We start from the raw sequence: 16,063 nt of genomic DNA on the forward strand, positions 1-16,063 counted from the left end.
CAGTGCAGCCAAATGCACAGCAGCTCATCATACTCAGACATGTAGGACACGCCAGCGACTGGTTCTTGGCCAGACCATGCCTCCTTGGTACATTGGAATGCACTGCTCCCATTTTAGACATTTTTAAAAATACTTGCTTTACTAAATATGGAACTAAATGCAATTCATATTGATAGTTTTGTAAGTGTTGTTGTTGTTGTTGTTTGTTGTTGTTTTTAAGAGAGGCAGAGAGCAGGGAGTGCAGAGGAGAGGGAAAGAGAATCCTGAGCGGGCCCTACGTCCAGTGCAGAGCTCCATGCAGGGCTTAATCTCACAACCGCACGATCATGACCTGTGCCCAAATCAAGAGCATGGCGCCTAACTGACTGAGCCACCCAAGCCCCTTATAAGATTTTTTTTTTTTTTTTTTTGGTATGAATAGATTCACATATGAGGAAAAAGATCGTGTGCCTGAGACTTTAGGAAAAGAAATGATTCTTGAAATTCTACTCTGTTGAGCAGGGTGGGCTAATTTCTACATCAAACCATCTCAGAATCACAGTGGCTGAACAGAGTAAATTGTAACATGAAATTATGAAATTACAAGATATTTAGCGATTTTTAAAGAAGATTTTATTTATTTATTTGACAGATGGAGATCACAAGTAGGCAGAGAAGCAGGCAGAGAGAGAGAGAGAGGGAAATAGGTCCCCCGCTGAGCAGAGAGCCCAGTGCAGGGCTCGATCCCAGGACCCTGGGATCATGACCTGAACCAAAGGCAGAGGCTTTAACCCACTGAGCCACCCAGGTGTCCTATTGGGCAATTTTTAACTTACAAAAGTTTTGTGTAGTTTAACCTAATCATTTATGTCCCTTATCCAGAATACTCACAACCAGATATTTAAAGTAAAAGAATAATTGAATTGATGATGGGAAAGTTAGTAATGTTGGGGCAGGAATTAGAGCAAAGAACAGTAGAAGGAGAGGATGCTGAGGAAGGAATCTGAATAATTGGTTATGATTAACTTACAGCGCCATGCAAGAGAATATGTATGGGACCATAGATCACAGCTTCTTAAACCGTTTTTTTTTTTTTTTAAAGATTTTATTTATTTATTTGACAGAGAGAAATCACAAGTAGGCAGAGAGGCAGGCAGAGAGAGAGAGGGAAGCAGGCTCCCTGCTGAGCAGAGAGTCCGATGCGGGACTCGATCCCAGGACCCTGAGACCATGACCTGAGCCGAAGGCAGCGGCTTAACCCACTGAGCCACCCAGGCGCCCTCTTAAACCGTTTTTAAAAACTTTTATGAGATAGTGTGCCATGCTGTTACTGTCAATGTCTTGCTTGCCTGTGCTGGATTCCTTTCTTCCCCTCAATAATATTGTTTCAACTTAAGCAGAAATATTTTAATATTTACTTTTCTTTTTTTATCCATAATTTTAAGTGACTGCATATGTGCCTTTAAAAACAAAACAAAACAAAACAAAACAAAACAAAAAAAACCTGGCAGGCTTAGAATGCAGGGCTGGATGCTTGGTAGAATAAATCAATTTCCTCCGGCATCTACAAATCAGCAAGTGATTATTAGCCATTTTATCTACCAGAGAGAGATTCCTTCTCCCCCTTTAAATTGTGTTTCCATTTTCATGGCCAGATGTAGAATTTGATGATCAAACCACGAAAATCCCATTTGTGGTTGTCCCTTTGAGGCATCTCTCAAAACTGGTGAATACAGGGATGGCACATCCATCAGCCAAAAGGCATGTCGCTCATTTGTGGACTTGCGTGCTTCTCTCATGGTTTTTCCTACGATGTTGTTGTAAGCTCCTTGCTCTTCTCTAGGACATATGCACAAGCCGTGTCGCTGCATCTACACCGCAGCTGTGAGCTCCGCCGGTGCTTTCTGGTTTGTGTTCAAGAGTCGATTTCTAATGATGGTTTCCTTTTTTTTAAACAAGTGAAAATAAGGTTAGATTCAACAACAAATTTCTGTTATCTTCTAACAAAGCTGTAATGCTAAAATGCATTAGTGACTGAGGAAAGGATTCTTTTTTTTTTTTTTTTAAGATTTTATTTATTTATTTGACAGACAGATCACAAGTAGGCAGAGAGGCAGGCAGAGAGAGAGGGGAGGAAGCAGGCTTCTGGCTGAGCAGAGAGCCGGATGCGGGGCTCGATCCCAGGACCCTGGGATCATGCCCAAGCGGAAGGCAGAGGCTTTAACCCACTGAGCCACCCAGGTGCCCCAGGAGATGATTCTTTACAGTGGTTAAGAAACCTTACTTGATTAACAAAATTTTGATGGCCCAAGTGTTAGTCATGAACGTTTTGGAGAGCTTTATAAGTGATAATTTGTCGAGATACTTTATAAGTGATACAATGTTGAAAATGATGACTTCGGAGGAATTGATGCACTTTGGATTTCTCAGTTTCACCTTTTCACCTAAAGACAAGCATGTGAAAGCAATAAAACTCGAGAAAGAGGATTTCTCTGGAGAGTAGTGGTAATGTGCAAACAGTATATGAATTTCATCTCCTGCTAGTTAACCCCCGCCAGTGTTCTTTGCAATCAAAAGTAATTCACTTTGACCAATACATATGGAATGGGTTTGCCCACCTCTACAGAGGACCCTGGACTCCTTTACTAAAGTTTTTAATTAAAAATACCATATTTCAACCAGTTTCAATTATTTTTTTGTTGCGATTTCACATCTAACAGTTTTGATGATTTTTTTTTTTTTAAGTATAACTGACATGTAACATATTGGTTACAGGTGTACAAAATAATGATTCCATATTTGTATTTATTGCAAAATGATCATAATAGGTCAGCTTACTGTCTGTCACCATATATAGTTATAAATTTTTTTCTTGTAATAAGAACCTTTAAGATTTATTCTCTTAGCACCTTTCAAGTATGCAAAATAGTATTGTTAACTGTAGTCACCATTTGTACATTACATTCCTATGACTTATTTATAACTAGAAGTTTTATACCTTTTGGCCCACTTCACCCATTTTACCCCAACCCTTCACCTCTCTGCCTCTGGCAACCCCACCAGTCTGTTCTCTATATGTGTGAGCTTGTTTTTTTATTGTTCTTTGTTTTTCAGATTCTACATAAAAGTGAGCTCATGTGGTATTTGTCTTTCTCTAACTTATTTCACTTAGCATAATGTCCTCAAGGTCTATCCATGTTTTCACACATGGCAAGATTTCACTTTTTTTTTTTTTTTAATGACTGAATAGTATTCCATTGTGTATATACCACATTGTCTTTATCCATTCATCCGTCATTGGGCCCTTAGGTTGTTTCCAGATCTTGGCTATTGTATATAATGCTGCAGTGAACATGGGGTGTGTGGGTATCTTTTCAACTTAGTGGCTTCATTTTCTTTGGCTAAATATCCAGAAGTGGGATTGTTGGCAAATGGTAGTAGTTTTGTGAGAAACCTCCTTACCATTTTCCATAGTGCTCGCACCAATTTACACTACCATCAGCAGTGCACAGAGGTTCCCTTTTTTCTACATCTTCACCAACACTTGTTATTTCTTGACTTTCTGATATTAGCCATTCTGACAGGTGTGAGGTGATACCTCATGGTGGTTTTGATTTGCATTTCCCTGATGTTGAGAGATGTTGAGCATCTTGTCATGTGTCTGATGGCATCTGGATGTCTTTGGGGAGATGTTTATTCAGATCCTCTTCCAAATTTTTAATCAGATTGGTCTTTTTGTTATTCAGTTGTATGAGTTCTTTCTATATGTGGGGTATTAACCTCTTGCCAAATATATGATTAGCAAATATTTTCTCCCATTTAGTAGTTTGCCTTTTCATTTTGTTGATGATTCCCTTTGCTGTGCAGACGTTTTTTTAGTTTGCTGTCCCCTTTGTCGATTTTTGCTTTTGCTTTTGGTGTCAAGTTTCAGTAATATTATTGCTTATTGAGTACCTCTACTCTTACGGAGACTGCTTTGTTTTGCAAAATCCCTGATAATTCCACCTGCTTGAAATCCTTCTGGAACTCCATAGAGCCTTCAGGATGGACAGAATGTTTTCCGCGGTCACAGTAAGGTAGCAGCCCCTGCTGCCTTCTCCCCCGCTCTGTTTTCTCTGCTTCCCTCTCCCCTTCCCTTCCCGCTCCCCTGCTCTAAACACACAGCCCCTTCTACGCTCTAGCTTATAGGCCATCAACTCCTCAGGTTCTTGGTGGCTCCCTCCTTGGCCCAGGCTGTCCCCCATTTCCCCCAGAAAACCCATGACCCACCCCCCCCCCACCTATCGACCCCTCCATCTTCCCCTAGCGCCGGAGAACTTACTCCTTTCATGAGATCTGTCACGCTGGAGTAAATAATGATCTGTTCGCTTGCCCAGCTGCATCCCTAGACTGGAAGTTTCTTTGTGGACAGGGGCTGCTCTCCGTGCCCACTCTAGTGCCGGACACATGTAGTTCTCTAAAGCATTGTGAGTGAACAGATGGATAGACGGACGCATGAATCACGCAGGGGAGGAAAGATTCTCTTCCCTCTACCCTTCTAGGTTCTGGGCTGAGAGCCCCCTCTAATAAAAAACAGATGAACAGGAGAAAACCAAACAGAAGTACATAGCTTATCTACCTGCTGTACCTGGGTGATACCCAGGAAATCCGAGTAACTCAAAACGGCACAAGCCACCACCTTCACACCATCTCCAGCTGGAGGTAAAAGATGTTGTTGGAGGCTGGGGGAGCAGGTTACGGGATGTGACCCAGCAAAGCACAGTAAATAAGAGTGAGGTTGGTCCACGGACTGAAGTCCCAGCCTTCTCCATTGATAACAGCTGCTTTTTCTTTCTTTTTTTAAGATTTTATTTATTTATTTGAAAGAGAGAAAGCCCAAAGAGGGGGAGGGGCAGAGGGGGAAGCAGGGAGCCCGATAGGGAGCTCAGTGTGGGGCTCGATTCCAGGACCCCGTTTTCCTTCCTGTCTGACTTCTAATACCAATGTAAGGTCACCTGGTCTTTTTCTTGGCCCTGGTTTCTTCATGTGTAAAATGATAGGTTAGAACTGGCGGACGTCTAAGGTCACTTTCTTTCAGGTGAAATTCTACAATAAGCTCCCCTTGCAGTGAAAACGGATTCCTACATATGTTAACATGTGAAGTCACATGGAGATTGTGGCAGCCGCTGGGAGTGTGGCTGACTCAGGGCCCCCACTGCTCTGCTCTTGGAAAGCCATCACCAAGTTTGGGCAAGGCCCTGCCTCCCACGGGCTTGCCCCTGCCAGGCCACCCTCCAGAAGGAGCATGGCAGGGATACACAGCAGGACCTTTTGTGGGAAACACCACTCTCTGCTGATGGTCAGTTTTGGCTCCCGGACTCGCCCTCAGTTTTGCCAAACCCTCCTTTGACCACACAGCAGCCGCGGATACCTCCACCCAGCCTTCTTTCCGTCTTTGCTTCGCTTGGGGTCAGCCTCCCATGCTGCTCCCATGGCCCTCCCAGGCTTCCCCAGCTCTCTTGCCATTTTCTCTCACAGGTGTTTCCTGTAATAACATCTTGCACATTCATTCTCACGGCTTCTGCTTCTCGGAGGTCTCAGACTAAAGCAGAAACCTAGTTCACACTGCGGTTCATTCCAGTGATTCTGAGCCTACAGCAGTTTTAAACTTTACACCTTATTCAGCACATCTAATAGCAATCTTAATCCTACTACTCGTACCACTAGAAGTGATGCGTTAGGGAACATTTCCTGTGTCACTTACTGTGTTAGTTTATATATATATCGCGTCATTTCGTTGTCACAGAAACTCTTAAGGTAAATCCCCTTTTATCCCCATTTTACAGATGAGATAGTTGAGGCAGGGCACATGTTCATGTGTGGTGGGGCTCGATCCCAGGACCCCAGGATCATGACATGAGCTACCCAGGCATCTGAATAATGACATTTTAGCCATTACCTCTGACAAGAAAGAAATCAGTGACTGGTTACTACGATGCTTTAGTTTTCAGGAAAAAGACTGTCGTCCTAACCATCATAGTTTATAGCCGCTCAACATCGGAGCTCGTCCTGCTTTTTCTAGAAACATTCTGCATTTGGCTTAACCTGGTGTTCCTTTTACCTTTCTGGTCATTGCCTGGGTCTCTTTCTGGACCTTTCTCCTCCGTGGACCCCCTCTTACACACTAGCTTTCTTCGGGCTGTGCCCTAAGCCACCTTTTCTTCTTATGCTACTTTGTTCCCATAGGTTCAGTAACCAAAGACCTACAGATGAATCCCAACCCCAGTCCTGCTTCCTGGGCTTCTGGCCCAGATAGCCAACTCCCTACTCAATATCTTCTCTTGGTTGTCGGTCTCATGAGCCCTCAAAATTAGCATGTCCCTAAGAGAGCTCTTCATTTGGCCTGTTCCTGATCATGGTCCTCCATGGTCCCCGTCACACTCCAGATCCAACTGACCAGAATATGACCCCCATGAAGGCAAAGATCGTATGTTCCTTTTGGTTGCTGTTGACCCTCTGGAGACTAACCCAATGCATGATACATTGTAGGCTTTCAGTACAGAATGAATGACTGCTCTAAGCCATTACCAAGTCTTTTGCTTCCACCATAAATCTATCCAGTTTTCCTCACTGCTTCTGCTTCTGCTCTAGTCCAAAAGACCAGAAACTTCCAAGCCAACTAGTATCCCTGCTTCCATCTGCCTCCATCTCATCCATTTTCCAGATCACTGCCATGATAATATTTTTCTAAGGGAAAATGGTATCAAATAACCTCCCTACTCAAAATCCCTCTTTGCTGCCCTATTACCATTCTGCTAGCAGGCCTCACAGCCCTATCTTGACTAACATAGCGCCCAGTGCTGTAACCCGCTCCTCTTTCTCCCTTTGCTCCACTGCTGTGGTCTACAGGTCCCTCAAGCACAAGAGACACCATTGTCTCTTACCTCTCCCCCTGTACGCATTCCGTGACTTCTGCTTATAATACACTTGCTGTCATTTCATGTGGTTGGCTTCCGTTCATCTTCCATTTCACTTAAAGGTGCACCTGTGGAGAGAACATCTTGGATCCCTTCAACCAGAGTATATTTCTTTGCTTTAAGCCTTTCTAGCTGACTGACTGAATAAGTGTAGTGCCTCTGTTACTCTAATCCTCTTGTCTAAAAGCTAATGTCAGGGACCCTATTGTTCATGATTGCATTCCCAGTACCTAGCACAGTGCTAAATACATATTCATGTCCTATTGAATAAGCTGGGGCTTGGGGTATTAGGAAAATAGGTAAGGTCCTCACTTGTAAACCCCTAGTCAAGAAGTTGGCAGGAGTGTTTTGATAGATTGAAATCTAACTCAATGAACCCTCCATTACTTAAAAAATATGAAATTAAGGGGGCACCTGGGTGGCTCAGTCGTTAAGCATCTGCCTCCGGCTCAGGTCTACATCTCAGGGTTCTGGGATCGAGCCCCGTGTCAGGCTCCCTGCTCAGGTGGGAGCCTGCTTCTCTCTCTCTCCCTCTGCCCCTCCTCACCATGTGTTCTCTCTCTCAAATACATAAATCTAAAAAAAAAATTAAAGATTTTATTTATTTACTGGAGAGAGAGAGAGTGAGCATGAGTTGGGGGAAGGAGAGAGAGAGAGAGAAGCATGTTCCCACTTGAGCAGAGAGCGCGATGTGGGGCTCAATCCAGGACTCTGGAGATCAGGACCTGAGCTGAAGGCAGCCACTTAACTCACTGAGCCACCCAGGTGCCCCCATAAATAAAATCTTTTTTAAAAACTGCAGTAAGATACCATTTCGCATCAACTAGAAAGGCTATAATTTAAAAAAAAAAAAAAAAAGGACGATAACAAGTGCTGGTGATGATAGAGTAATTGGAACCCTCGTATGCTGCTGGTAGGAATGGAAAATGGAGTAGCCATCTTGGAAAACAGTCTGGCAGTTCCTCAGAAAGTTAAACATGGTTACCATATGACCTAGCAATTCCACTCCTAGTTATATACCAAAAGAGAAATGAAAACATATGTCTACACAAAAATTTGTACACCAGTGTTCCTAATAGCATTATTCATTAAACCCCAAACATGGAAACCACCCAGATGTCCATCAACTGATGGTTGAGTGAACAGAAGTGGTCCATCCTTACAAAGGAAGGTTATTCAGGCATAGAAAGCAGTGGAGCACTATTACCAGCCACAGCATGGACGAACCTTGAAGGCATATTAAGTGAAAGAAGAGAGACAGAAAAGGTCACATAGCGTATGATTACATTTCTATGAAACGTCCGGAGAAGGCAAATCCAGAGACAAAAAGCAGATTCGTGGTGGCCGGGATTGGAGGATTGTGGGGTGGGAAATTGGGACTAACTGCTCATGGATATGGTGTTTCTTTTCAGAGGGATGGAAATGTTCTGGAATAATAGTGGTAACAGTTGAGTAACAGTGAATGTGCTAAAAACCACTGCATTTTTTTTTAATTTTTTATTTTTTATAAACATGTATTTTTATCCCCAGGGGTACAGGTCTGTGAATCGCCAGGTTTACACACTTCACAGCACTCACCAAAGCACATACCCTCCCCAATGTCCATAACCCCACCCCCCCCTTCTCCCAACCCCCCTCCCCCCAGCAACCCTCAGTTTGTTTTGTAAGATTAAGAGTCACTTATGGTTTGTCTCCCTCCCAATCCCATCTTGTTTCATTGATTCTTCTCCCACCCACTTAAGCCCCCATGTTGCAACACCACTTCCTCATATCAGGGAGATCATATGATAGTTGTCTTTCTCTGCTTGACTTATTTCGCTAAGCATGATACGCTCTAGTTCCATCCATGTTGTCGCAAATGGCAAGATTTCATTTCTTTTGATGGCTGCATAGTATTCCATTGTGTATATATACCACATCTTCTTGATCCATTCATCTGTTGATGGACATCTAGGCTCTTTCCATAGTTTGGCTATTGTGGACATTGCTGCTATAAACATTCGGATGCACGTGCCCCTTTGGATCACTACGTTTATATCTTTAGGGTAAATATCCAGTAGTGCAATTGCTGGGTCATAGGGCAGTTCTATTTTCAACATTTTGAGGAACCTCCATGCTGTTTTCCAGAGTGGCTGCACCAGCTTGCATTCCCACCAACAGTGTAGGAGGGTTCCCCTTTCTCCGCATCCTCGCCAGCATTTGTCATTTCCTGACTTGTTGATTTTAGCCATTCTGACTGGTGTGAAGTGATATCTCATTGTGGTTTTGATTTGTATTTCCCTGATGCCGAGTGATATGGAGCACTTTTTCATGTGTCTGTTGGCCATCTGGATGTCTTCTTTGCAGAAATGTCTGTTCATGTCCTCTGCCCATTTTTTTATTGGATTATTTGTTCTTTGGGTGTTGAGTTTGCTAAGTTCTTTATAGATTTTGGACACTAGTCCTTTATCTGATATGTCATTTGCAAATATCTTCTCCCATTCTGTCAGTTGTCAAAACCACTGCATTTTATTATGAGTTATATCCATTTTAAAAATGCTAAGCAAAGATTCTGAAGTACGTTATTCTGTGTGTACTAGCACGCACTTATTCGACACGCTTTATGCTCAGTCTGTGGTTTCTTGTTTGGGAGTTGTTAGTTGCGTGCAGACAGGGTCAAGATGGCCGTATCCCCTGCAGAATGGTTAGTAATGTCAGATTAGATTACCACAGGCGACTGTATTATTATGACACTTACCGTGCTCTCTTCTACTGCAGAGTATCTACTTTTAATGGTTTGGGAATTTAAGAGAGTCAAAATTGGGTCATTTTCATCACTCTATGTGCCTAAGACAGTACTTGGGATATTGCGAGTGCTGAATACATGTTTCACTTGCAGTGGGACTTAACAAGGCACAGTTGGCAGCGCCCAGAGACATTCCCACCTGCCCCACCTGGAGAGTGGTGCTTCTGGCATCTATAGGTGGAGACCAGGGATGCTGGGACCTGTCCTGCAATGCACAGGACAGCCCCCGAAGGCAAAGATTTCTCTGGGCCCAAATGTCAGTCGTGTAGACGTTGAAAAACCCTGTTCTAAATGGTTGAGTAGAGCACCTGGGTGGCTCAGTAGGTTAAGCATCTGCCTTCGGCTCAGATCGTGATCCCTGGGGTCCTGGGATCGAGCCCTGCTTCGGGCTCTCTGCTCAGCGGGGAGCCACCTTCTCCCTCTCCTGCTTGCCCTGCTTGTACCCCCCTCAAATAAATAAATAAAATCATTTTAAAACTTAAAAAATGGGGGCACCTGGGTGGCTCAGTGGATTAAGCCGCTGCCTTCGGCTCAGGTCATGATCTCAGTGTCCTGGGATCGAGCCCCGCATCGGGCTCTTTGCTCAGCGGGAGCCTGCTTCTCTCTTTCTCTCTCTGCCTGACTCTCCACCGACTTGTGATCTCTCTCTCTGTCAAATAAATAAATAAAATCTTTAAAAAAAATAAATAAATAAATAAAAATAAAACTTAAAAAATGATTGAGCAAATGACTTACAAGTCCCCCAAATTAATTTCATCAGAAGATGAAAAAAAAGTTCCCTTTAAGGAAAATTAAATCATAAAATCATCCCTGAATTTGGTGCTCTCAGTTAATAAAATGTCCCCAACCGTATCTTTGTGGCTCTGAACTGAAGAAGCACGTGGGTGGGCGAGGCAGAGCTGGGGCACTTGCTGACCTTGACTAAGGATTATTAACTTGGGGAGAATTCAGTCCTGCAGCAGAAAGCCCATGGTCACATGTGCATTCCTTGTCTGTTAAAGAAACCAGGAACCATTTTACGTTGCATTTCATATGCCCAAGGAAAAAATCCCAGCCCTCCACAGAATACACGACTCAAGTCTTTCCTTCCCAAAGCTGGTGGCAGTCACGCCCACCACCAGGTCAGAAAGTATGTAAAGGAGCAGGAGACTTCAGTCAGGGCCCAGAAGGTGGCCAGGATCACTCCTTCAGGTCTCTGGATCAGGGCTCAGCAAGCTAAAGCCTGAAAGCCAAGGCTGGTAGCCATCTGTTTTTACATGACCTGTGAGCTAAGCCTGGTTTTGCCCTTTTTTTGTGTGTGTGTCTAAGATTCTATCCATTTATTTGATACAGAGAGAGAGAAAGAGAGAGAGCACAAGCAGGGGGAGCGGCTGGCAGAGGGAGAGGGAGAAGCAGGCTCCCTCCTGAGCAAGGAGCCTGATGTAGGACTCGATCCCAGGACCCCGAGATCATGACCTGAGCCGAAGGCAGAGGCTTAACCCACTGAGCCACCCAGGCGCCTCTGGTATAACCTTTTCAACTGGTTAAAGTTAAGCCAAAAAAGAATGCTGTTACCTGACACACGGAAAGTATATTAAATTCAATTTCAGTGTCCATAAATAGAAGTTTTATTGAGCCCAATTATGCCCATCTGTTTGCTGTCGCCCACTATTGCCCATCTGGCTGTTCTTGGCCTTGGACAGAGATCGTTCAAGCCTATTGATGGCAAAGCCTGAAACATTTACCATCCGACCCTTTCTGAAAAGCATTTGCCAACCTCTTCTCCACGGTTAAAGAGTTTAGCAAATGGTTTTCCTTGGAGGCAGTGAGGAATGAGATCCCACCCTGGGCCAGAATCCCTGACGCATGGCCCAGCTGGGGACTGAGGCCAACTCTGAGACTCTCTAGAGCCCTTCCACCTCTGAACTGTCGGTGGTTGTAGAGAGTCCAGTTTTGGGTAGTGGTTCCCAGGTAGCCGATGAGGTACACGCACAGCATTCTTGTCGGGGACAAAGCCAGGGGGGAGCCATGGCGTCACGTGACCACACTCGGCGCCAGAGCAGACACAGACCTAGGCTGCCCCTGTGTCTGAACAGAGGAGATTGGAAAATTGGCACCCAACACGGTTCGGAGACAAACTCTTGGCCCCTTTCACGTGCCCTAGTTTTATAGATTATGTAACCAGATTCTTTTAACCCAGCAAAGAAAGAAACGGACAGCATTCATGACTGAGGAAGGCTTTCAGAATCTAATCGAACCCTTAGGGCCAGTTTATCGAATTTCACCAGGAGATTGTCCCCTCTTCTGTTCACTTACTGGCAGGAATAAGTGAGTCTCTGTTGCCCTTTTCTGTGTTTTCCATGCTAACATGCGACTCTTTATCCCCAGTCCAAAGGATCATGGGCTGTCCCCGCCGGCGCTGCAGCCTGGGGTCTGTCGCTACGGGACCAAGCTGGCCTGCTGCTATGGCTGGAGAAGGAACAGCAAGGAAGTCTGTGAAGGTAGTTGTGGGAAAACTCAGACCACCCTGGGCTCGAGTCGTGGGCCAGTGTCCTTAGGTTTTTATCTGGGACACCATGAACGGTCACCAGATGGTCCACTACTTGTCACCAAATCCCTTAATTGGTTAAAAAGGATAAATTCTTACCTGCATGTCCCATACACTTTAGGTGCTGGTGTGGATTGTGCTGGATTATACATGGTAAAGGGCAAAAATGTTAGCTTTTTTTTTTTTTTTAAGAGTAACAGTACTACCTTCTTTCTGTCTCTGCCCCAAACTCCTTCCCTCTAGCTGGTTCAGAAATATCTGGATTGACCACAGGTGAAGACAGAACTTGATACTATCCAGAACCTATAAACCACTGAAAGGCACTGATGACATTCCCACATGTCACCCACCATCAGTTTCCTGGTGACATGATGACAACAGCATCAAGATAGTAGGAAAAATATTTGAAGAGCTTTATTGCCTCCCTAGATAAAGAAAGTTAGAACATCCCCCTGGGACTTTGTCAGTTCAAAAAGAGGGTGGCTCTATAGTATCATGGTCACGGGCATTGTCTTGGGAATGTCAGAATGTCAAGGTCAAGGTAAGCCAGCTGAGGCTCCACTTCCTCTGCAACTTGGAGAGATTAATCCCTGCCTCAGAAGGGAAGGAGTGTAAGCATCGAAGGCTATGCTTATGGCCCAGCATGCATAGAAAATAGCGCCTAAATCACCCTTGACTCAGAAAGGACCCATGACTCTCCTGTTCCTTCAAAGCCCATGTGGTGCAGGCATTAAATGTTGCTGTGTTCTTTTTCTAGACACAGCACATTTTTATGTGAAAGCATTCAGGTGGAAAGGAGCGTTTGATTTGGAGTCTTAGAGCTGCACAAGCCTCGAGCCTCGGCCTCTCCTGCCATAAAACTTAAAAGTCTCTGGTGAATAAATGAGGGTGATCTTTGGCTTTCTGTAAGGTCTTCTCTGTAACTAAATCAGAGCAGTCTGGCCACGTCACAGCCAGCTGGTCGCATTCTCGATGCTTCTGTAGACAATGTAATAGCACTGGCGTGGAAGGATGTAAAGCGAGCTGTTGAAAGAGCACGTGCAGAGGGTTCAAGCACAAGGCTCAGTGTGCACGTTTGGCAAGCCCAAGAGCTCATCGGCACCCCTGCCGCCCCAGTGAAATGTTGAAGTGTTAAATTGCAACGGTTTCTGTATCTAAAGTCTGTATTCTATCCAATTTGCATGGTCCTTCTTGACGGTAAAGCTGTGTGCTCCTTGAAGCACCAAATAACAGGGCACCAAATAACAGGGCTCCTAAGCCAGAGCGCGGGCTGTGTGGTAATGACAAGAGAAGACGTGCCCACCTGCCCGAATGGGCAGAGTCGCACCCCAGCCTGGCAGGTCCCAGTACGCCCAGACTCCACTTCCGTCCGTCTGTTCACCCTTCGCTCTCCCAGACACCCTGACTCCAGGCTGCAACTTTCTGGATCTTGGCTCCTGCCCTGCCTAAATCTGCTCCAAGGGCCGGATGGCTCAGCTCAGTACCCTTAACCTTCAAGTGTACGTCACTTAGCAAGATGAGGTAAAGAGTCATCCCCGAACAAATCCCAGTGAAAAGCCGCAGATGGAGGAGTTGGAGGGAGGAATGGACAGGAACTGTAGCTAACATACACTTCAATCCCAGGCCAGTTTAGATATAAACTAAATTTCCCTGTGTTGTAGATTGGCTGTTCAAGTCCCAGATCCAAAGCCGCTGGAAATGGAAAACATCTTGCTGGAGATATGACCTTATAGCAGCGAGGGTAACCTCCACCATTTCTCTTAAGTTCGGTTTGGCATTGATCCTGGCTTTCCCGTCTGGCCCACATTGAAAATAACTTTCCAGGGAGCAATCAGAGGTATTCAAGGCTTTAAAAAGTAAAAAAAAAAAAAAAAAAAATGTATTTTCCTAACATCTAAACTTAAAGCTGCATCCCTAAGAGCATATCCATAACAAAATAGACACTGGAAAGCAAAATTCTCTTTTGTCTCCAGGAGGGAAAGAATTTTGCCGAGAAGCATTTTTGCCTTGCCTTCTCACTTACGATTTATTCAGAGCCATAAAATGGTTCCCTGTTAAAAGGTCTACACTGATTCCTTCATTTACTGTTTGAAATTATTTGAGTGTCTGATGTGTCCATAGCACTAGTAAATACATCAGGAAGAACAAAGATGAATGTTTAAGTCCCTGTTCTGAAGGTGCTGGGAATCGGGTAGCAGATCTAAGTGAAGGATAGAAGCCAAGTGTAGGTCTAATTATTTCAGAAGATGGAGCCTGACCAATTTCACGGGCGAGGCCCACCCAGGTTCTGTGGAATTCTCGAAGCTGAGTGGAATTCTGTCATGGCCGGAGAAATCAGTAAAGGCTTCCAGAAGGAGGGCTCATGCCAAGTAGCTCTTGAAGGAGCAGCAGGATATTAACCACTGGAGGGTGGGGAAGGGGTGCCCCAGGGTGGGGGTAACAACATAGGAAGAGGCAGAAAGGGTCCGGTTTAGAGAAGAGCAGGCAATCTCATTTGAGCATAGTGTTGCCCGTGTGTCGGGAACAGAGTAGGCCAAGGGTGCAAACTAAGACCAAAGCCGGGTCATAGTGAGGATATCTGTGCGGAGTTCAAAAGGCAGTAAAGATTATTTGGTGACTTCTGTGCAAGGCACAGCATGACCAGAGCCGTGCTCTTGGAGTAAAACATCAGTTTGATGTCATATGTGATATCAGATTTCCCAGGAGCAGAGCCAGTGAAAGTGATTCTTGTGTCAGTCATCTGTTGAGGGGTTCTCTCCGGAGAAATCTGTGAGGGACCGCGGAAGCGGGGGAAGGAGCCAGGCAAAGATACGGTTTCAAGATCCTGATCTTGATCAGCCTGATCCCACAGGGAGCTCTACACCACAGACTTTGTCCTGCCCTAAAAGCAAGGGCTAGGCTGTTAGACCCCATATCGGTTAAGCTCCGGGTCACCGGGTCATTTTGGGTCCAGGTGATTGGGAGATGAATGTTGACATTAACAAAGAATAGGGTTTGGGGTCGAGGGAGGAGATGCTGGGGTCAAGCCAGAGACTCAAGGGGAAGGCAAGTCGGCAGCATTCCTGGGCCATTGCCAAGTCATCCGTTCAGGCGCTGGCTAGTTCCTGAGCTCCTACCGGATCCGGACACAGAAACTGCTCAGGGCTCCGAATTCCCATAGACTCCTTTCTCTCTCATTCGTTTTTCCTTTGTTCTCTCCCCTCCTTCTCTTTGGGCTATTCCACCTTCCTTTTGTCGCATCCACTGCCTCTTCTCGCTGCCTCCTCCGTATGAGCCACACTCAAACTTGCCATCATCGTTGACTACATTTTCTTGCCCCCAATCCAGCGAAACTTTCCTCTCTTGCTGTTTCTCCCATCACTTCTTTCATCAAACAAGTGTTTATGGAATGCCCAGTTTGTGCCAGGTGCCTGGATATGGAAGTGAAAAAGAAAAACAAAACAAACAAAAAAAAAAAACAGAAGAAACAAATCCTGCCTTTGTCATGCCGCCATCTCCCCCCGCCTCACGATTCTTCTAGTTCTCATCCTTAGGGCTGGAAGTCGGGCCTCCCTGCCTTCCTTCTGTGGTTCAGTCATTTTGACTGATCATACAGAGCTTTAAAGATAGAGTTTGATCATTCAAAAGCAAGAAAGAGAAAATATGGAAGACGAAAAAAGGTCAGTGACAGAAGAACGACCTTGGCGCTTGACCAGGATTGCTCCGGAGTGGGTCCCTTCCAGCCCCCACACCGCCTATCTTTTATTAAATGTTTGTGTTTATTTGCAAAACTAGCCGACTGTGGTCTGGGAGGCTTTGTTTTCCTCTGAGTGCCAC

The 16,063-nt window shown here is 45.0% G+C and overlaps 1 protein-coding gene across 5 annotated transcripts in view; it reads left to right on the top strand.

The window, feature by feature from the left end:
• EGFL6 (EGF like domain multiple 6) overlaps positions 1-16,063 on the top strand; it is a 59,655-nt gene that overhangs the window by 9,917 nt on the left and 33,675 nt on the right. For all 5 annotated transcript variants that reach the window (XM_004758842.3, XM_045089305.1, XM_004758843.3 and 2 more), the window contains exon 2: positions 12,088-12,200. In XM_004758842.3, coding sequence (XP_004758899.1) covers positions 12,088-12,200 — 113 coding nt within the window. The remainder of the gene's footprint in view (positions 1-12,087; positions 12,201-16,063) is intronic.

The sequence above is a fragment of the Mustela putorius genome, unplaced genomic scaffold (genome assembly GCF_011764305.1).
Source record: "Mustela putorius furo isolate JIRA1106 unplaced genomic scaffold, ASM1176430v1.1 tig00003836_pilon_pilon_pilon, whole genome shotgun sequence".
Taxonomy (NCBI): domain Eukaryota; kingdom Metazoa; phylum Chordata; class Mammalia; order Carnivora; family Mustelidae; genus Mustela; species Mustela putorius.